General features: G+C 47.9%; 6 protein-coding genes across 6 annotated transcripts; 4 read left to right on the top strand and 2 right to left on the bottom strand.

Annotated features, from left to right (window-relative positions):
* Positions 1-426: 426 nt before the first annotated feature.
* Positions 427-1,230, top strand: EPUS_04772 (uncharacterized protein; the record flags this gene model as incomplete). Its single annotated transcript, XM_007803416.1, has 1 exon — positions 427-1,230. One exon carries the CDS (start codon positions 427-429, stop codon positions 1,228-1,230), a length of 804 nt encoding a protein of 267 aa, XP_007801607.1.
* Positions 1,231-5,156: 3,926 nt separating this feature from the next.
* On the top strand, positions 5,157-6,232 carry EPUS_04771 (uncharacterized protein; the record flags this gene model as incomplete). The annotated part of the gene is made up of 2 exons (XM_007803415.1): positions 5,157-5,349; positions 5,403-6,232. The coding sequence occupies 2 exons, from the start codon at positions 5,157-5,159 to the stop codon at positions 6,230-6,232; spliced, it is 1,023 nt and encodes a 340-aa protein (XP_007801606.1).
* A 3,370-nt stretch (positions 6,233-9,602) lies between these two features.
* EPUS_04770 (uncharacterized protein) lies at positions 9,603-10,494 on the top strand (the record flags this gene model as incomplete). Its single annotated transcript, XM_007803414.1, has 2 exons — positions 9,603-9,937; positions 10,023-10,494. The coding sequence occupies 2 exons, from the start codon at positions 9,603-9,605 to the stop codon at positions 10,492-10,494; spliced, it is 807 nt and encodes a 268-aa protein (XP_007801605.1).
* Positions 10,495-13,440: 2,946 nt separating this feature from the next.
* EPUS_04769 (uncharacterized protein) lies at positions 13,441-15,107 on the bottom strand (the record flags this gene model as incomplete). The annotated part of the gene is made up of 3 exons (XM_007803413.1): positions 13,441-14,208; positions 14,264-14,808; positions 14,870-15,107. The coding sequence occupies 3 exons, from the start codon at positions 15,105-15,107 to the stop codon at positions 13,441-13,443; spliced, it is 1,551 nt and encodes a 516-aa protein (XP_007801604.1).
* Positions 15,108-17,097: 1,990 nt separating this feature from the next.
* On the bottom strand, positions 17,098-19,413 carry EPUS_04768 (uncharacterized protein; the record flags this gene model as incomplete). Its single annotated transcript, XM_007803412.1, has 2 exons — positions 17,098-19,225; positions 19,289-19,413. 2 exons carry the CDS (start codon positions 19,411-19,413, stop codon positions 17,098-17,100), a joined length of 2,253 nt encoding a protein of 750 aa, XP_007801603.1.
* Positions 19,414-19,699: 286 nt separating this feature from the next.
* EPUS_04767 (V-type proton ATPase subunit D) lies at positions 19,700-20,954 on the top strand (the record flags this gene model as incomplete). Its single annotated transcript, XM_007803411.1, has 4 exons — positions 19,700-19,731; positions 19,779-19,867; positions 19,918-20,807; positions 20,871-20,954. The coding sequence occupies 4 exons, from the start codon at positions 19,700-19,702 to the stop codon at positions 20,952-20,954; spliced, it is 1,095 nt and encodes a 364-aa protein (XP_007801602.1).
* Positions 20,955-21,246: the final 292 nt, after the last annotated feature.

The raw sequence follows: 21,246 nt of genomic DNA, 5'->3' as shown, positions 1-21,246 counted from the left end.
TAGCTCCATAATAGCTACCATAGCGAGCATGTCTCAATGATTGATAATCCGAGCGAGCATTTCCTACGACCAGGAATTTGTGGAACCAAATTCGGCCGTATCCGTCCGATTCGGCCTTCTGCTGTCTTGCGTGATATTGAAATTCGCTGTTGCCTCCTGTATCTCATGGTTTCGGTCGAGAGAACATGGATTGACAACCAAACGCGATTGGATAACTTATAAGGGGCGAGTGTTTTATAAGGAACGAGCGCTCTATAAGAAGTGAGTGCTTGCGGACTGTCAATGGCAGACTCTTGAAAAGCCTCCTTCGTACCCATTTCGTCTTCTACTTCATAAACGTCTTCTACTTCATAAACATCTTCTACATCATAAACGTCTTCTGCTGTGCAATCTTGGTATTACTGTTCAATTTGGTACTCACCCACAATGGCATTTGCTAAGCCGGGGAAATATGCCTCAAAGCTCATTGACAAGAAAGTCCTGGTGTTGGGTGGTACATCTGGGCTCGGCTTCGCTGTGGCGGAGGCGGCTTGGGAATTTGGAGCAAAAGTCACTATCTCTGGCTCGAGGCAACCGAAGGTGGATCACAAACTCTCGGAGATGAAATCAAACAACCCTGCCGGAGATGTGTCCAAACTCCAAGGTTTTGCCTGTGACCTTGGGAACAAGGAAACCTTGGAAGGAAACCTCAAGTCTCTTTTCGACCAGGCCACAGATAGCGGCACGACGAAACTCGATCACATCGTCTTCAGCGCTGGAGACGCCCCACCTATGAAACCCCTTGCAGAAGTGGACGTCGCGTACCTCCACGCGGCCGGTTTGGTTCGTCTTGCTGCACCCTTTATCATCGGCAAACTCTGCGCCGCTCATGGATATCTCAAATCTTCAGCCTCGTCATCGATCACGTTTACCTCCGGGATGAGCGAGTCGAAACCCGGAGCAGGCCAATCAAGCATGCTTGCTGCATTCGGTGGCATCGAAGTCTTCACCCGCGGTCTAGCGGTCGATCTCGCTCCCGTTCGGGTCAATTGCGTCGCGCCGGGGGGGGTGGATACGGAGCTTTCCCAAGCCTTCGGAGGGGAGAGCTTGTTGAATCATTTCAGAGAGAGGAGTACGACGAAGACGGTGGGCAAGCCGGAAGACGTGGCAGAGGCGTATCTCTATAGTATGCGGGATCAGTTCGTCACGGGCACGGTGATTGAGAGCAATGGGGGTGGACTATTGGTGTGATTAAGGGGCATTCGATTCGGTCAAAAAATCTCGAGCGGGACTATATTAACGAAGTGTGTCGTGTTGACTTTAATTCAGGCAAGACAAGGGTTCTAGGCAATGTATTGCAACATTCTTCTGCTGGAGTCCGTTTGGTGTATTCACGATTGACTGAACTAGGTGACACGTAAGCGGGCATGGACTGCATGCAGCTTGTCTCTCATTAAATGGTAGAGGCGTGATCCTTCGCAAGCACGTATGTGAATCAGCAATATTGCTTTGATCAGAAGATGCAGCTTCACATTTCTAAGGGCGGTAGTAAACGCCCAGACACATGACATCCAAAGCTTGACTAGAGACAGCTTTGTAAGGAGCGGATGCTTGGGACTTGGTTAACGTACACCTACGAGCGCAAGTATCTGGTCAAGACAAATTTTCACACCAAACCCACTGGAAACACGACTTTTAAAAAATTCCTAAAATCTTTTCCTAGGCGACGACTATATATTTAAAATCTTATAAGATATTCAAAATTAGTAGATTAATCTTTTATTAATGGAAACTTTAGTCTCAAAACTTATAGGTTTTGGGTAGAAGTACTTAAAAGTAAAGTACTTAGATTTTTTGATAAGAATTATATAAAACTTTATGTAAAACTAAAATTTTTTCTAGAATATTAGGGCTCAACTGGTTAAGACAAGTCTCAACTAGAAGCTGGGTCCAAGAGGGTTGGTTAGGTAGAACAGGAAGTGCAGTGAGCAATACTAGAATGTCTTCAACTTAGGTATGAGCTGATAACATGAGTTGACTACGGAGTAAGAAGAACTATCTGACTATCTGCGAAAGGAGCGTGCTTATATAGATACGGGATTCGTATGCTCAGTCTTGCTCAGTGGTGAGCAGTGGTGAGCTCAGTTGTGCTCAGTAGTGAGCAGAGGTGAGCAACCGTTAGTACGCTCAGTCTTGGCTGTGCGTCTAGCTTCCAGGCTGCAGGGCTCGGGCAACCTCCCTATCCCGGGTAGGTGCTGTAACACTGAACTTTAATATTAATCTTATTTTATTTTGTTTCTAGATATTCTATAAAAAAAAGTAACATATATTAATAAATATTATATCGATTTAAAATTGATTATATATTTAAAATTTAGTATTTGACCTCTGTCATGCCCATGGTATGCCCTGACCAAGACGCCTTAGCAGATGCGCCTCAAAGGCGACTGCCAAATGTTAGTAGTAGTTAGTTAGTTAGTCGCCTCAGAGGCACTTAGTCGCCTCAGAGGCAGACAGAGGATAGACACACTCCACTCATGCACTGACTTCAGACGGATTGTCGCCTTCATACGCATCTGGCCCACAGGTGCACTACAACCTCTAGCTAAAGTCGCTATAACTATTTCAAAAAGCCCACTTTTTGGTGTGGTTCCACACAAATTTTGAAGTTGACCGGATACTTTTGCACTAGTACTATAGTAGTCAAGCTGCGTCGAACCAAGCCCGGGTGATCCATAACTTAGACGTTGCGGGGAAAATGATGCAACCCATATACTCCTACTACGTTATTCTTTTTCGCGTCAATGGGCCAATGGACCACCTCTTCGATTGTCTTCTGTCTTTTTAACGAATGCAAAAAGCCTTGTTTGTCCTCGATATCCTCAATGGCAAACCAAAATGGAAAATCATGAATCTCTTCAGAATACTGCCAGCGCCCCTGACAATCCTCAATCTTCACACCCTTCGTACAGGAGGCGCAATCAACACCTTTCTATGCGCTTAAAGCAATTCCCGGGAACCTGCGTGTAAATACAGTGGACTCTGGCAAGCGCAACCATGAAGCCAACACGCCTATTATTTGTGTACGTGGGTCTGCTACTGGCCTATCGCATGTCTCTGTGAAGTCTTTGAGGAGGTGTGGCAGAAGTAACACCTGGAAGTATGTACCGGAGCAATCTGGGTGGGAAAGCTACTAGTCCGTCCGCCAGTCTATCTTCCTCGCCGGAATGTCTTCGGGGAGGTACATTCAGAGCGGAGAAAGGGTGGGAACGCAAAACTACAGAGGATCCACAGGCATACCCAGTAGGTTATATTGTGGAGAAACTCAGCTAGAAAGTACTCTCAGAGCTGGGTTTTATACTAATAACAGGAATACTATCTCACCAAGTTTACTAGCTTACTTAACCCAACGAACTATGTGATGCCCTTGTCGCTCAGAAATCGGCTTGGAAAAAGTAGAAACTAGATAATAATAGCAACAATAAAATTCTTGTTTCTTTTTTAATTTATCTTCTATATTTAGACTCTTTGTAAGCTTTCCTTACTTCTTTTATTCTTTTATACTTATTTAATTTTTGTATAACTCTCTTTTACACATACAATCTGACTCACTTGACAAATCCATAGATGCCGAAAAAACTGCAAGACTCGGGAATTGACCAAGCCCTCAGAGTTCTCACCACCTGGGAAATGTCTCTTAGTATGATTCGAGGATCAGAAAAAGAAAACAGAGCTGAAGAAAGATTCCTGACTCTAGCTGCATCTCTCAATAACGAGCTTATATCGGAAAGATACTTTCCGAGTCGTGTGTATTGTGAAACAAGAAATGCTTGGTGGATGGATCTTCTGAGAACACGGAAAGGTGGGAATCATACAAGCTGAGCGATTTGCTTGCCGAGTGTGGAAAACTTTCAACCTTGAAACTAGCCAAGCGAAAAGTCGGTAAGCTACAGTGCTCTATCCACTGTATACGAGTGGATGAAGCTTCGCAAGAACCCGACGGAACCGCAAGAGTTTGTTATGGAAGCCATAGAGATATTGACCACATACACGTTTGTTGTCGATTTCACGCGGGAACCTTCACGAAATCTGCCAGAACTTCCTTCTCACACCGTATCCTGTGCACAAAATCTTATGGAGTCAACCAAGGGGTACCAAGTGATAGGTGCTTTGAGCTGATTCAAATGTGTTGGCTGCCAGAATTATTTCAATTTGATAAATCTCTCCTTCATCTATCAAGTGACCAAGGCAGTGCCCGGCCGGATTCTTCCTCCACGCCTTAAGGATTCAAATAAGCCTTGCCAGAGTGGCTCTGCTAGGAGCAGACCCGCCAACAAGCGCAATTTTCGTACACAGCAAGGGATCAAGACCATACTACGGCTATTGTTGCTTCATCAAATCTCCTCGAGGAGCTAAAAGATGGTTTCGTGTAAGGGGTTGCTACCCTCCATTTGCGTAGGACAGGGCGGGATATGTGGGGATAGAAATGTACCCCACATTACCGTCTCGAGGTTGACCCGGATAGCCCAACCTTCCAGAGCGCGTATTCGGCAATGATCTCGATGAGGCATTTCTGGCTCTGCTGGGGACTACGACTTATCACCCCCGAACAAGGCTGAGCACGAGGGTGAATCCTGGAGATAATAGTATACGAATGCCAAACCAAGCTTTAGACTAAGTTGATCAAAAGTGGCCGGGATGTTGGTGGGTCCATCCTTTGGCTGATTGACAGCACAGCCTCGGCTCGTGACCGACACGGATGACCCTAACAGCAGTGCGGTGGACCCGTAACTTAGTGCTCAAAGGCCAACTAGTCAATCTGCCTTGGGTTCTTCACCGAAGAAGCACCCACTAATAGCACGCGAAGCCGAATCCAACTTAGCAGGCCCCCCGGTCGTGCCCTAGTCTACTACGTAGTAAACCTTTTAAATGGTGCAGCGAGTCTCCTCATCACCACTTTGCAACGATATACTCCGTAACAAGCCATCATCAACCGCAGCTGCATCTACTCTTTTTGTAGCTTCTCATTACTTCATACGCCTCCGAATCTTAATCCCTTGAAAAGGTTCCCTGAAACGGTAGTGGCTCGTGAAGGTCCTTTGCGCGACAGTCCAGCAGTCACACTGTCGTCAACCAGAAGCCTCAGACGCCCCTCCTCCCCCCCATCTACCACCAGCATGGACTCACCAGATCACTCAAAGTCAATGGAGAACGGCAAAGCCCCAGCTCAAAGTGGCAACGTCGGTTTCCGACCAACGAACAGTGGAATCGTCAAAGTACAGCCTCCAAGGCGCGAAGACCTACAACCATCATATGCGCAAACTCTAGTTTTCGAAACCGAGGCTGTACATGGCTGGTATGGGTCAATGAGTGCGTCTAGACCTGTATCGATACTAAAATCTGCCTGCTGACATCCCGTGCAGTAAATGCCCTTGGTTCTACCCCCAACCCCTACAAGCCAGTCTCTCAAGGGAATGTCGGACTCGTCACAAAGTTCGGAAAGTTCTCGCGCGCAGTTGATCCAGGTCTTGTAAAGGTAAACCCGCTTTCTGAGCGCCTCATCCAGGTCGACGTCAAGATCCAGATCGTTGAGGTACCACGTCAAGTGTGCATGACTAAGGATAATGTCACGCTGAACCTCACATCCGTTATCTACTACCACATCGTCTCGCCGCACAAAGCAGCTTTCGGCATTAGTAATATCAGACAGGCACTGGTAGAGCGTACGCAAACTACTCTCCGCCATGTGGTCGGTGCTCGCGTGCTACAAGACGTGATCGAGCGCCGCGAAGAGATCGCTCAATCCATCGGGGAGATCATCGAAGATGTCGCATTCGGCTGGGGTGTCCAGGTCGAATCCATGCTCATTAAAGATATCATCTTCTCCAACGATCTACAAGACTCCCTTTCGATGGCGGCCCAGAGCAAGCGCATCGGAGAAAGCAAAGTTATCGCCGCCAGAGCAGAAGTCGAAAGCGCAAAATTGATGAGGCAGGCCGCCGACATCCTGAGCTCCGCACCAGCTATGCAGATCAGGTATTTGGAAGCAATGCAAGCAATGGCCAAATCGGCAAATTCAAAGGTCATCTTCCTGCCTGGTCCGTCGACAAGTCAGACCGTGCAGTCACAGCTGGCTTCCGCAGATCAAGCTGGAGAAGGGCCAAGCAAGTATGGCGCAAACTCGCCATTCTCCGGCGATACGAATGATGGGTTCCAGCAGGCCATGAACGCGAGAGTGATTGAGAACATTTGAGCGGGCAAACGCTAACATTCCTTTGCGCTGCCGTGTAGTACCCTGTCGTCATTGGCTTGTGTACGGCCCTGCTCATCTCATCTCTGTGGCGTCTCGTAGCACGAATATCTGTGCTGTTTCTTGCGGAATACCCCCCTTCGCTTACTTTGTTGTATATCTTCTATATTAACGACTTTTCGGAGCTGTGAAAATGCAATTAATGACTCTGCTACTTTAGTCAACTCCAGATAACATACATTCCTATTGCTGCAGAGCACTGATAAACGTGCTCTGCAGTATAAAGCAAATCATCTCCATCTTAGATGGAAATGGCGGTACTACGGTCGAAAGGCCAACAGCAAGCACGACGATTGGGTAAATGACTTGAACAAGGCACACAGTCTAGAAGCTATTTTGTTATCCTACTGGCAATGCTCAATCGTCTTCGGCTTTCCTTGTCCCCTTTATTACCACTGTCTCCTTCTCCTTATACTAGTGGTAGGAAACCAGGTTGCCCCAAGCTAGGGCCTTTTTTCAACAGAAACATTGTTTCCGTCGTTCGCCTCCGTTGCACGATTCTGATCCTGCGATAATGGTCAAGATGCATTTATTAACCCCGCCTATTTAGGTACCTGTAAAACAGAGCTAGTTGAATAACGGCACCCAAACCAAGCGGCTGGCCGCTTTTTCTTCATCCATTCCGGTTTCAGGGCCGTGGGGCCGCGCCAAGCGAACTTTTTCGACATCCATTTTCATCACTGCCCCTTTCCCTTCCCCTTTTCTGGCCCAAATGACCTATGTTGGCCTTGCGAGGCCTGTCCCTATGACTGGCCCGCCTCAATTTACTTTGCTGCTCCAAAATCGCAGTATCCACCTTTCTGTTGTGAACTTGACATTATTCTCATTGCTAGCGTTTACTCAAGTGACATTGAGATCTGATGGATACTTCTCATTTGATAGCGGCTGTTCGATGAACCCTAGCGGCTCTATCAACCAATGAAAAAAATGTCAAATTTACGACAGAAAGGTGGATATCTTCCCCCTGAGTCCCTTCTCCTTCTTCTTCTTCTCCTCCTCATCATCGTCGTTGAAGTCGAAATAGTATTTATACATACAATTTGACTTATTTCTCAAATGAGTTAAATCAAATCAAGCGGAGGATTTCCTAATCCAATCCAATCCAATCAAATCAAACGGAGGCCTCGATTTGGTTTATTTGATTTGATGGATACACTGACGCCTCTCGGCCTACGCAAGGCTGCTCACGACGGATGTCCGAGATGTATTATGCTTATCGGGCTCACGAAGTACAAGGTATGTGCCTCCTGTCAAGTGGAAGACAGACCAAATGGACGCGATCATTACCCGACGAGCCGGGAAAGAGAAAGTACGCTTCAATCTCTGGAATGATCCACAGAGTGCCGATCTACTATTGTGTCTCAGCCTATTAAACCCAGCAGGTGTGGACATCTTTGTCTCTTTTTCTTATGCAAAATTCTGATGTCTGTGGAGAAGCCAGTGGGTACAACCCAAGATAATAAGCTCTCTCGCGTCATCCACATCATCCCCCGAGTCTTGTGAGAGCCCCAATGTCTGGCTATCAACAGGCCTTTCTTTCCATTCTTCATGCTCCAGGTCACGCTAAAGTCCGAAGTCAAGTATCAATCCCCATCAGCTACCGATTAGGTTGCTGGGAATAAATATCGACTTTCTCTTACCCGTGAGGAGCGTTCGTCTAGGCTATGATGGGCGTAGTTCAGACATCTCACGTTAAGCCATTGTTGGAGAACTTCCGAAATGTATTTGTGGAGCAGGAAGAAGAAATGGCTCTGTTCGTTCAAAAAAGCTGCGCAGGGCGCAGAAATAAGTACAAATCTGCTGTACGGCACAGCGAAATTAGCCGCGAAATTGCAGCAGAAATTGACCAATCAAAAGCAAGAAAAACGCAGGGATTTCGCGTAGGAAACGCGGCCAATGAGCGCTCCTGCCGTTTGACAGGATTCCACCTTCGCCAGGATAATATCGAGGTGTTCATGCAATATTCTTACTAGATGTAACTTTTTGTAAAGAAAAAAAGAGATAGAAGGATAGAAGGATAGAAGGATAGAAGGATAGAAGGATAGGAGGATAGGAGGATAGGAGGATAGGAGGATAGGAGGATCATCCTGTACGCTTTTTCTGCGTATTCTGCGTGCGAATCCTCTCTTTCTGCGCATTTCTACGCTTTCTGCCCATTCTGCGTGCCAATTCTGTGCCCTCTTTCTGCGTATTTCTATGCCCTCTTTCTGCGCATTCTGATTTTGATGGGGTACGGCTTGGCAAAAATTTTGCAGCCTTGGCACTATAAAGAAGGCAGAAAGGGGAACATTATCCGATAAAAAGGCTGTTCCTCGCGGCCTGCATTTTTTAGCTTACTGCACTTTGCAGCCAATTGATCAAGCTTGGCGGTGCGTTCATATGTAGATAAATGATAAAAGATAAAAGAAGCAATGTTAAAATTTATGCGACTTTATTTACAGATTATTAGGATCTCAAGAGAATGCAAGGGCAATAGAACAGTAGAGGGTCAGGGATTGACTTATTAAGTGCGAAGAACTAGAATTCATGTACAAGGAGAAGAATATAAGCAGTACGATAGCCTCTTTTGAGTCCTTTGATGCATAGAACAACGAAGAAGCTACGTAGAATGACGTAGAATCTACCGGAGCCGTCCTGGTACGCATAACGTGCGCTTGGCGTGCATAACACAGATAATTCATTGTGTTCCTGAACGCAAGTGACAACCGCTTTTTCGATACGCTCTTTCTCGATACGCTCTTTCTTGTTCAAATTAGTGAATGTATTAGCCATATTTGAATAAAAAAAACATATGTTAGGATTTAAGATGGTTGCGTGTCCTTGGCAGATGATTCTGCCAGTCCAGTCATTTTGCCGCGTCCGTAAGGCAAGGTGCTTGCACGTGGGGAGCGTACGTTACACTGCCCTGACAGCATAGAACTCAGCCCTGCAAACAATATATCAAAAGCTTATTGTTATCAGGCAATTAATAGTCAAATGGCGGTGAGCTGAAGTTGGTGGCTTGAAAGTTCGGTAGGAATCGAAACCCGCCAAGCAAATTTAATTGCCCTGTTGGTCCACCTACTAGTTAGTAGGTTAAGGAGAGACACTCATTCAGTGAGACAGTGGATAATATTAGTACAGACCAACATAGCGCCCACGCCGGTGGGGCCCAGGACCATGGCTCTGGTAAGTTTCACTCCCTTGATACAAAAGGTGATTCACGGCTCACCTACCAATTCATGCAGCTCTGGCAACAATATCATTTTCAAATTCCTCTAAATTTATAAAATAAAATCTAATCATCGTTGCTCTGAATAGTCGATGAAGCCCAATGGCTTCACAATATCCTCCAGAAACCCACGGCGGCGTCGTAACCTCCTGGGTACCCATCACAACAGCTTGGCCATCACAGTCGGGCTGCGACCAATCATTTTGGAGCTATGTCCCCTCGACGATAGCGGGCTGGGATCCTGGTTATGGTATAAGCGTTGAACCTACTCTCTCCTGTTTACCGGAGGGTGCGACGGCCTGGTGGAATCAGGCACGACTGGGTCCAAATAGCAACACGAAGATCAGCATTGGCCCTATAGTATGTCCAGAAGCATACACAACGGCAACGACGTCGGCGCAGGATGCCACGAGCACTTTAGTCGCGTGCTGTCCATCGTGAGTCACACCCTTTTAAGCATATATCTTACTTTTCTAGCCTACAACAGTGTCTTGCATGTGAAAACACACTAATTAAGTTTAGGGGCTATACCTTTGCAAGATTACTCCAAGACGGCAATACCGGCGAATGCGTTTCCGAACTTAACCCCGGACAAGTTATAACGTATGCTGTTCGCAATCAATTCCAAAGCTGGTTCTTAACTACCCTAAGTCTTGAGTCCTCGACAACCATAGCTGGTATACAACTTAACGGATGGAATGTGGCAACCGTGTCATCGTCCGCAATCCCCTCTACCACAACGGCTTCACCAACCACGGATACATCATCGGGCAACACCTCAAGTGATATCAGCGAAAATACAAAGATTGGGATTGGTCTTGGAGTCTCCTTAGGTACTCTGGGATTGGCTGCGCTGTTTGCTGGAATCTACTGGTTGTTTCGACGACGAATATTAAGCCGAGTGCGAGAAGCTAAAGCGCAGCCTATCTTATCAAATGTGGAAGGCAAGCAGGAGCTGGATTCATCAACGAGGGCGGAGCTTCCAGGTGGTTGAAGTAATTCGAGAAATATGCAAGGAACTAAACAACTTGAAGGGCTCAAAACTGGAGTTGGGAGACTGGCGTAGACTCCGGCCCTTATGAAAAGCTCAGGGTAGGATTTAGTTGACGCTCAGGGCTGCTCAGGCTCGGAATAGCCTTGCAAAGTCACCCCAGGGGCTGCTTATTGATTGCTCAGCTTATAGTCACGTGCGCCCAGGTTTCAAAGGGAAAATGGAATTTGAAGAGGCCAAGATTCAGGTGTAAGTACTATGGCATTCAGACCTTCTCCTGCTCATTGAAATGCTGCAATTTCGATTCTAACCTATAGCTAGGCCAGCGCTGACTTCATCAGCTCCTTAGGCGTCATCTTACCGCTTGTTTGCATGACCTTCTTCGCCTGGCTTGTCATCAGCTCAATTCATTTGCTTGATACTTACACATGATTAGACCCAAACTAGAGAAAGCATCAACCACCTCGAGAAAATTCCTAATCTCCTATACCTCTTCTCTCCTCCCAACCATGCGAACAGTCTCAGCATGCAGGCTTATTGGTAAACTCTCGCTGCGAACCCGAGACTTTTTCGTCCGTGCCTACTGCTCGAGTAGTACGAACCTTTTGGTCAGTGTGCACTGACGGACTGCACATGCGACACGGGCGCCTGAATAAGCACGCTGCGGAACTGCAGGTTATCTGGTTCTGTCTGGATCTTTGTAGACATATGTTGAACTCCAAAATACAGTTTGGCCCTATTTTGACGCATCGCACCAGTGTTTTGTTACAGAATGTTACGTGTTTTGCCTGAGACCTTATGTATTTTTGGTATGTACGTTTCGCACTATTTCGTTTGGATTGGTCTTGATATAGCAACTTTGTATATATAAGTACGTTCTCCTTGCCCGCTCAATTAGATAGAACAACTTGCTATTTACACACTATCTATTGATTAGTCAGCATAGTTCGTCAACATACTATCTCCTTAGTTCTTATGGGTCATGAAGCAGTAAGATAGAGATTATACATTATGTCACACATAAGCTATTTCACGCTCCGAGGGCCACAGTCCTTTTGGTCTAACACATTATTACTTAATCCGGCAGTATCAGGACAGAAGGTGAACAAGAAGGTGAGCAGCGGGAGCAGTGCGAAGTTAAGCCGGGTGACTCATTCCTGAGTCAGGCAGCAAAAACGACCAACCCAACTGTGTGCCAAGGCGTGGTCAAGATTCGGTGCAGGATATCACCTGAACCACTAAATCGGTCTAAAGGGCGATCTTATCATGGATCCAGATTTCTATCGATGGACCCGAATGGTCACGAACCACATCAGAAGAAAATTAACGCATGAATCTAAAGACGGGCTGGTTGCTCTTGCTGGTATTGCACTCGATCTCGCGATCCAGAATGGAATCCCTGAGGGTGACTATCTCGCCCGGATCGGGAAAGGGACGCTCCCGTGGGCTCTTCTTTGGAGCTCTGGTGGGGCAACTGGACATCACTATTGTCTAACCAACTTAGATCCGTCTTGGTCATGGGCTTCCGTGAGCGGTGAGATAGTATTTCCTGTTTCTATTACCCCATCCCCGCTGTGCGCGTTATTGAAAGCAACATGAAAACGGGCGGTGACGCATTCAGCGACGTCCAGGGTGGACCGATTGTCCTAGAAGGCTATCTCATCAAGTGCGATATCGCGAGAAAACCAGGTGCAGGCTCCTGGTATCGATGGGATGGTAGACCGGTGGGTCGAAGAGCACGGAGCAAATGCTCTCTCTGCGAACAGTGATGAAGACATCCGACACAACCACCAGACGACAATCCTCAACGTATTTCTGTTTCCCCTGTCCGGAGCCCCGAAGAGTTTGTTGATTGATATGGGCTTGGTCCTGGAAAAAGTGCCTGATCAGAGGGAAACATTCCGTCGATTAGGACTTTACCACAATCAGCAAAGTGAAGAAGCCGTATTACAATTTCAGACGAGATCTTATGATATAACATTTACTGAACCTGAAAACTCTTATCTTATTTTTATTTTTCTTTCTTTCTTGAAGGGTGAAATAAATAAAAAAGAGATCTTAATTGTGATTTAGATATTCGATAACACAATATAAAGACACACACACACAGAGAGAGAGAGAGAGAGAGAGAGAGAGAGAGAGAGAGAGAGAGAGAGAGAGAGAGAGAGAGAGAGAGAGAGAGAGAGAGAGAGAGAGAGAGAGAGAGAGAGAGAGAGAGAGAGAGAGAGAGAGAGAGAGAGAGAGAGAGAGAGAGAGAGAGAGAGAGAGAGAGAGAGAGAGAGAGAGAGAGAGAGAGAGAGAGAGAGAGAGAGAGAGAGAGAGAGAGAGAGAGAGAGAGAGAGAGAGAGAGAGAGAGAGAGAGAGAGAGAGAGAGAGAGAGAGAGAGAGAGAGAGAGAGAGAGAGAGAGAGAGAGAGAGAGAGAGAGAGAGAGAGAGAGAGAGAGAGAGAGAGAGAGAGAGAGAGAGAGAGAGAGAGAGAGAGAGAGAGAGAGAGAGAGAGAGAGAGAGAGAGAGAGAGAGAGAGAGAGAGAGAGAGAGAGAGAGAGAGAGAGAGAGAGAGAGAGAGAGAGAGAGAGAGAGAGAGAGAGAGAGAGAGAGAGAGAGAGAGAGAGAAGCTGAACGTGTTGGAGTCGTAGCAGGAGAAGGCGACGGGAAGGGGAGGATTGGGGCCAGGAGGTTGGGAAAGCATCGAGTAGGACGGGGGAGGTACTGCACTTCAGCGAAGGAGGGGAACGGGACTCCGGATTTCGGATTGGGATTGCACTACCACCATATTTCCAAGGGAACGTGAGGGAGTGTGGTTGCTGGTAGAAGAAGACAAAGAGAAAGGAGAGACAAAGTTCCCGCGTTTGCGGCTCAAACTTCAACGCACACATGGAAACTTCAAAGACAGCCGGGAGGTACAATGCCCACCACCACCACCACCACCAAAAGGCGACTCTGATCCTGCTACTTGATCAGCACCCTCAAGCCCTTCGAATCAGACTTTGCAAACGGCGAGAAGAAATCGTACGCCATCTCAAAATCATCTGCCGTCGTCTCAAACAGTTCGATCGCTTCGAACTTCCGGAACATGTTCCCCAGGATCGCATACATCCCGGCCAGGGCGAGGTTGTTGCCGATGCAGCTTCGGGCGCCCTTGCCGAAGGGGACGAGGAAGTGCTCGTGGAGCTTGCGGGCTCGATCCGTGTCTTCGAGCCAGCGGTCCGGGTTGAAAGATCGCGGATCCGGATAGATGGAGGGGTCATAGTGGATGTCGCGAAGGGTCATGCTGATCGCGGTGCCGGCGGGTAGGGTGTGGTCGCCGTAGGTGATGGGTGAGTTTGGATCGATGCGGGGGAGGCGCCCAGAGACGGGGGAGCCGAGACGGAGGCTTTCATTGAGACAAGCGGTGAGGAAGGGGAGTTTTTCTAGGTCACGGTAGCTGATGATGGTATCGTCTGCGGCAGCTGGGAAGCTGGATTGGAGCTCGATCTGGAGTCTTTTGAGTAAATGGGGTTTGGTGAGAAGGTGATAGGTGGCCACTGATAGGGTTATGGCAGTTGTTTCTGTGCCCGCCATTACCAAGACGAGCCCATCTTGGGCAAGGCGGATCAAGGTCTTTTCGTGCGCTGGAAGGTCGGAGTGGTAGATGCTGCTGAGGACGAGTGGATAGTTTTTCTTCTGCTTCGGAGGTCCGCCGCTTTGCGTGACAATCCGAGCCTGCTCTTCTATCAGCTATAACAAACGTAAGTTAGTGGCGTCCGTCAGCGGAAGCTTGGATCTGCGGCACCTTAATTCTGCTAAAGACTTGCAGAACTGCTGGAGGGTTGGTAAGCAAGAGGAGCCATCTTGGCATCGACAGCATGACTGGTAAGAGCCAGCCCAGATGGCGGTTGAAAGTCCCGAATATGGCAAATCTCCTTATAAAAACAGAATTGTAATCCGCTGCAAAGTTTTCATGTTCAAGGAGAGTGAGGGGATCGGGCACAACGTATTCAGTGACGACATCACCGGAGAAGCATCTGAAAGCATTTCCGAGGTCAACTACCCTTTTCCCGCGACGGTGCTCTTCAAGCCGTCGACATAATATGCTGACGGCCTGTGTTATCACTGGATCCAGCCTGATGATACTGGCTGGCGAGAAATGCTTGGCCAAAGCGCTCCGGCGCAGACGGTGATCCTCTGCCTTTATCGTGCCGAAAGACGCATAGGGAGTATTCGCAAATCGGTAGAACCAATCATATTTGTCAAGCTTGGTTGTCACATTGTAGAATTTGTCGAAGAACTGGGCATCCTTGATATGGACCTCGCTAGGGCCGATACGGACAATCGGGCCTACAAGAGTGATGTGGAGCTTTTTAGCATTCGATGGTCAAAGTGCGTGGCACCTTCATACCATATTGTTTATGCAACTCGTCCAGGCGAAAGACAAATTGTCCCAGACGGATGCAGTCGTGGTAGAACTCGTACAAACTGCTAACAGCGGCGAGCTTTGGCCCTGGCACGTGTGCCAAAGGGGAGAAATAGATGCGATATACAGCAACATATGCAACACAAAAAAGTAGAGCAAGGGAAGTGTAAGGGAGATTCGACACAAGGCGCGAAAACAGTGCGGTCAAATTGATGATGGCCATGGTTGCCGTTCGACTGCTATAGTAAATGTGGGCCGGAAATCATAGGAGGGGCATAGCTGAAATATATAGGAGAAGAGGAGCGAGCCGTCGCCAGTTGAAGAGAAAGGATGCATCAACTACTGAGCCAAAAGGATAGCGCTAGTAGGGTTTAAACCACAGTATAGTCCAAAATTCATAAGAGACCATTCTAGCCGATCAGAAGACAGAGCAGATAGTGTTTGGTTCCGAGATCCGAGTAGAGCAGCAGTAGACAAGGAAACCAATGGATCCAAGACCAATGTGGGGATTGAACGCAACATGGATCAATCAAACCCCTCCGCCAAAAAGTTAGCATTGATGGGTTTCGAATCAGACTGGATTCGTGTATCCCCTAGCAGTTGCCGCCATAGCTGGCTGGAGATTCTTGTCCATCCCGCTGGTTTTCGTGCACAAGACATCGTGGAAAGGTCAATGAAGACCTTTCTGTTAATGCAGCTTGGTTCGTGACAGCCAATGATCAGGATTGTCCGTGCTACTACGACAAGGATCATGGGTCGTCTCCAGAGCGTCTGCATTCAAGTTGAATTGATAGTGGTCCGTAGGTAACACCAGTATGGTGGGGAGAAGGAACAAAGAGCATGGGACGGGACAAATTGCTCAGGCGATGCAAAGGGCTTACTCTGTCACCTTCAACCATGCCATTTCTGGTTGGCTAACTGGTCGGCAATGATGCAACCATGGCCGTAGCACAAGCAGACCATTCTTCCGGTTACTGTTTCTCTCCCCGATGGAGATACGCTTCCTGGTTGGCATCAAAAGCACAGTGCCGCGGTGGTATACCACTAACTTGCCACAATTCTGCGCGTGATCCCAGTCGAGTGGGACCCATAGACCACCGCTTAAAAGTTGAAACATGGCCATGCATGCGGAGTGGCACAGTACCATGCATACCGTAGCCGTTAGGTCTAACTTCTACTACGGGTAGGGGGCATAATTGATCGTAGCACGGCGCTAGTAGCAGCTAGTTCGGATACAGCGTCACCTCAGTGTCTAGAAGCTTGTTAGACAATTAGTGGTATCAATTGGCCACAATAATACCGCTTAACCGTTCAAAGCTTAGCTGTCTCGTTTAGGGCCTGTTTTAGTGCAAGTATACTAGCGCCGTACTACGAATACTTATGCCAGGTACCGTAGTAGGTAGTAGAGCGGAAAAGCACCACGTAGTATGAAAGGATTTGACCCGTGCGTACGTAGTATCCCTTCGTCTCCTGCATGTGCCCTTTTAGCGCAAAAATCAACGCCGCAACGCCATATCCGTCAACATCCTTGCTGCTACCAATCAACTACCTGCTATTGACAGCAGCGCTTCTTTTGATTAATACAGCGTACATACTGATACAGCTGACGCTATTTCGCGCGCAGCGCACGCATTACGCGAATCCAAGGGCTATACAGGCTGTAAACAATGTAACGTACCGTTATGCGTCCAAGGACCCTGCTGGCAGCGATATCATACAAAGGAGTAGAATTCGCGAAATTCGCAGCGCTGCGCGCGCGCCCTAAGCATTTCATAAGCACTATTTCTACTAACTAGTATTTTACAGAATTGGAGCAATTTGATACACAAGAGGCCCCCTGCTAGCATTGCCACTAATTGACGCTAAAGGGCCATTTTGCAGGAGACGAAGGGATACTACGTATCGCCAATCATGCTAACGCTAAGCCCTATCTCGAGTGCCTCATTGGGTCGTGGAGCAGGTGACCGCGTAACAATGTATGCTAGCGGAATGTACTGTGTACTTCGTTCGCTTGCTCAATTCGAGGGCACAAACTGCCTGTTACACTTCCTGTCTCCCGAACATTTAGCCATCAATCCAATCTCGTCTTCCCGTGCATCTACCCCTCAACGCCGTATGTGCAGCGAACAGATCGTAGGCCTGGTAACAAGAAAGAGGAATGATAGGTTGTTGAGGCAGGAGATCGAGATTGAATCGCCTAGCAGACTACTGACTCAAGCCTTCTCCTTATTCTTCTTCTTTTTCTTCTCCGACTTAGCCATCACCTCCGTTTCCGCTTCATCCTCTGCAGCCCGCTTCCTTTTCTTCGTTTCACTTCCGTTAATCGTCTCCTCTCTCATGCTGCTTTTTAGCTTCTGCTTTTCTGCAGCCTCCTTCTCGGCCCTCTTCCTTGCCTTCTTGATCTCCTTCTTTGATATCGCCACGGGAGTCCCATCCTCCTCAAATCTGATCTCTCCCCTCTCCAACTTCCTTTTGTACCTCGTAATGCTCAACCCTGCCTTCCTCGCCGGCTCCAGAAACATATCTTCTTCCCTCTTCTCCCTCCGGTCCACCTGCGCCGCTTTAGCCTCCCTCCTCTCTTTCCGATCCAGCCGCCGCGCTAGCTTCTCGTTCCGCAGTTTCCTCTCCTTGGATTTTTCCGCCGACATGGCGAGTTTGCGTTCGTGACGTTCGATCTTGCGCTGTTTCTTCGCTTCTTTGGTGTTGCCGAGAATAGAGGATTGCCAGTTTCGTTCTTGTTGTGTTGGGGAGTCGGGCGAGGGGGGCGTGTCATCAGAGGGGGTAGAGATGGTGTCGGAGTGGGCAGGTGCTGCTTCGTCTTCGGATGGTTCTCTAGCTGCGAAGCCATTGGTTGCGGGTTTGCTTGGTGGTGCTATGACAGCCGCCTCCCGTTCGTCTATGGGCTCGTCTGGTTGTGAGTCTGATTCGTCGCTCTTTTCATCTTCTGCAGCATCAGCCATTGTCTCGTCTTCCTCTGTTTCGGATCTGGGTGTGGCTTCCTTGACCTCCTTTACTTCCTCAATTAGCTTCTGCTTCTTTTCCTTCTTTTCCTTCTTCTTGTCCTTTATCGATTCGGCTGGGGTCGCTTCAACAGCAGGAGCCTCTTCGCCTGTAAGTGCGTCGGCATCGGGATTGTATTTCCGAGCCTCCTTGATTTCCCATTTCTTGGGCTGTGTAGATGCCACACCATTTGGTGCTATTGCCACGCCTCTTGGCCTCAGCGGCTTGCCTTCCATGGCCGCGAGTTTTCGTTCGAGGTTAAACCTAGCTTCTAGACCCAGAGCAGCCTTCTCATCCTCAGGGATGTCCTCTTCGTGCTCTCCCCAGTCTTGAAGAGCATCCACTCTCAGACCAATGGCGGCTTTGGCTGCCAGCACTCTTGCCATTTTGCCCTTGTTCTTGCCAGAAGCCTGTCCAATAAGTGACGCATGGTAGATGAGACCATACTTTGGTGTATCGTGTTTGGTCTTCAATGCCCGGAACAGCGCTTTCTCGGCTCCCAGAATTTGAATAGTACTAGCCGGTGATTTGGACAGGTTCAACAGACTACCAGCATGCGCAATCAATCTGGCTCCAACAAGCTCGCCAACCAATGCCGTTAGATTAGGTGCGATAGCTGTCATTCTGGCTGAAAGATAGCTTGCAAGTTGCTGTCGATATTCGGTGAAGCTGACAACTTGTTCAGCAAGCAATTGTATATTGTCCAGATCCTCTTGTGTGATCTCTGTGCCCATAGATCGATCAGCCGCAGATTTGACGGCAGTCTCTATTTCTTCGGGAAGTATTTCTGCCAGGTCGCAGTTTTCCCAATTGGTTCGCATGCCCATTTTCAGAACGACTTTGGCATATGCAAGATTGTCATTCAATATCTTTGCCATTTCTGGAAAGTGCCAACCATACCACTCCTTTACCCGCATAGCGTAGGTGTTTAGTTCCTTGTCGAGGTCATCGAGAAGGGCGATTGCTTGTACGATCATGGTGTCAATCTTATCGGGAGAGAACTTCAGTTTATGTCTTGCGAGGGAATGCGAAAGACCTAACGACATGGTGTTGACATCGTCGGGCATGAGACCAGGAATGAGAGATGGTAGATGATTGCGAATAGCTCGGTAAAGGTCTTGCGTTGTGGAGTCGGCGATAGCTTTGAGTTCGAGTCCCGGTATTTTGCCAATGGCATTTCCCAATTTCGGGTCAGCCACAGCAAGGGAAACCTTCTTTTCATCCTTGATCGAATCCAACAATGAAGTCAATCTTGATGTTACTTTTCCCTCCACCACAGCTGCGATCTCTTCGAGAGCTGTTGCTGCGCTGTCGAATTTTTGGAAGTCTTTCAATTTTAGCCTGGAAAAGGATGTTTAGCAAGCTCTTCAGAGTACAGATTGACCAGACTTGTAAAGGACATACAGGCTACATATACCCTCCGCAGACTCTGTCTCGGAAGCTAAGTCATCTCGCTTGAGAAGCTTCTTGTCTTTCGCCTTGAGGAGAGCATAGCCAGCACTGGTCTCGGTCAAAATGAACAAGGTCATTTTGAGACCACCACCTAGCTGCTTCTCTGGAAGCTAGGGTGCAGTCTTTGGTGGGTGAAGAAGGTACTGTACAATCTATCAAAGTGATACAATTGATCTTGAAACTATGTTCGCGATCTCCAACTTTTTGGAGGATTTTTGTCAGGTCAAGTCAAATTCATTAGTGGCCACCTTTTGGGACTAGCGTTTTCTCCGAGATGGCGTCCTGCATCAGAGCTTCATCCATCTCGAGGTTGGGGTTTACTGCAATCCACATAGCGCTTTCTTCCTCCCAATCCCCGGCAAGATGGAGGGCATGTTCTACAATGTCAATGGCGGGTAGGTCTATCAACCAGAATGTAGCTGGCATGGACTGACCGTAAAAGCTTTGTCGAGGGCATTGTCAGAGGCTACCGCAACACTCTACTCACTGCGCAGAACTACTCGAACCTGACCCAGTGCGAATCTATCGATGGTATGATGCGGAGTCTTTGGTCAGTAGTGAGGACGGCTTACATTATGTAGATGTGAAGCTACAGCTTGGTCCTGCCTACGGTGATACCCTCGCCGCCCTTCCTCCTAACCCGTCAACCTCATCATTAGCCAACAAGACGACAGAGAAGCTTGTTGCAGATTTTCGATACCTACAGGCGCAAGCGACGGGATCATTGGCCAAGTTTATGGAATACCTAACCTACGGATACATGATCGACAACGTCGCTCTCCTCATCACTGGCACACTACACGAAAGAGACACGAGAGAACTGCTAGAACGGTGTCATCCACTTGGCTGGTTCGAAACACTGCCCGTACTCTGCGTCGCAACCAACATCGAAGAATTATATAACTCCGTCCTCATTGAAACACCATTAGCACCCTACTTCAAAGGTAGTCTAAGCCATCAAGATCTGGACGAACTCAACATCGAAATCGTGCGGAATACTTTATACAAAAACTACCTGGAAGACTTCTATCATTTCGTCAACAACCACCCTGACATGCGCGGCACACCGACCGCCGAAGTGATGTCGGGGGTCCTAGAATTCGAAGCCGACCGAAGAGCCATCAACATCACCATCAACTCGTTCGGAACCGAACTATCCAAGTCCGAGCGACAAAAGCTGTATCCGCAGTTCGGCAAGCTCTACCCCGAGGGCTCACTGATGCTCTCACGCGCCGACGATATTGAAAGTGTAGGGCTGGCAGTTAGTGGCGTGGGGGATTACAAGAGCTTCTTCGACCAGATGAATCAGAGCGGAGGGGTCGGCGCCGGCAACATGGCGGGAGGCAGTGCAAACGAAGGCAAGAGCCTCGAAGACTTGTTCTACCAGAAGGAAATGGAGCTGTCGAAGCTGGTCTTTACCCACCAGTTCACCCATGCTGTCATATACGCATGGGTCAAGCTGAGAGAACAGGTACGTCCCGCCGGATTGACGCGACAACATGAAAAACAAGGTCTGAATCCTAACCTTCTACAGGAAATACGCAACATCACATGGATCGCGGAATGCATTGCCCAGAACCAGAAGGATAGAATAGGGAACTATATCACAGTCTTTTGATTGTTATTGCAATAATATCCATCTTGTATCCTTACTATCTAGAAGCCCACCCCGGGTCTCAGTATCGACGCTGGTAGATTAAATGGTTTTGCACCTCTATTCCACACGTAATCCGGATGGATTGAGATCGATTTCCGCAATGATACATCATCAACTGAGATGTTCCTTACATATCTCTATCCCAACCAGGACCGACCTCTCCAGCGCTTGGTTCTGAGGTTTTGATGCTCATACATATACATATTCATATGTTTATGATTTGAATTCTACGCTTTTGAAGCCCAAAGAAAAA

The sequence above is a fragment of the Endocarpon pusillum genome (assembly GCF_000464535.1).
Source record: "Endocarpon pusillum Z07020 unplaced genomic scaffold scaffold2274, whole genome shotgun sequence".
NCBI lineage: Eukaryota > Fungi > Ascomycota > Eurotiomycetes > Verrucariales > Verrucariaceae > Endocarpon > Endocarpon pusillum.
This window is presented reverse-complemented; position numbering and strand designations above follow the sequence as displayed.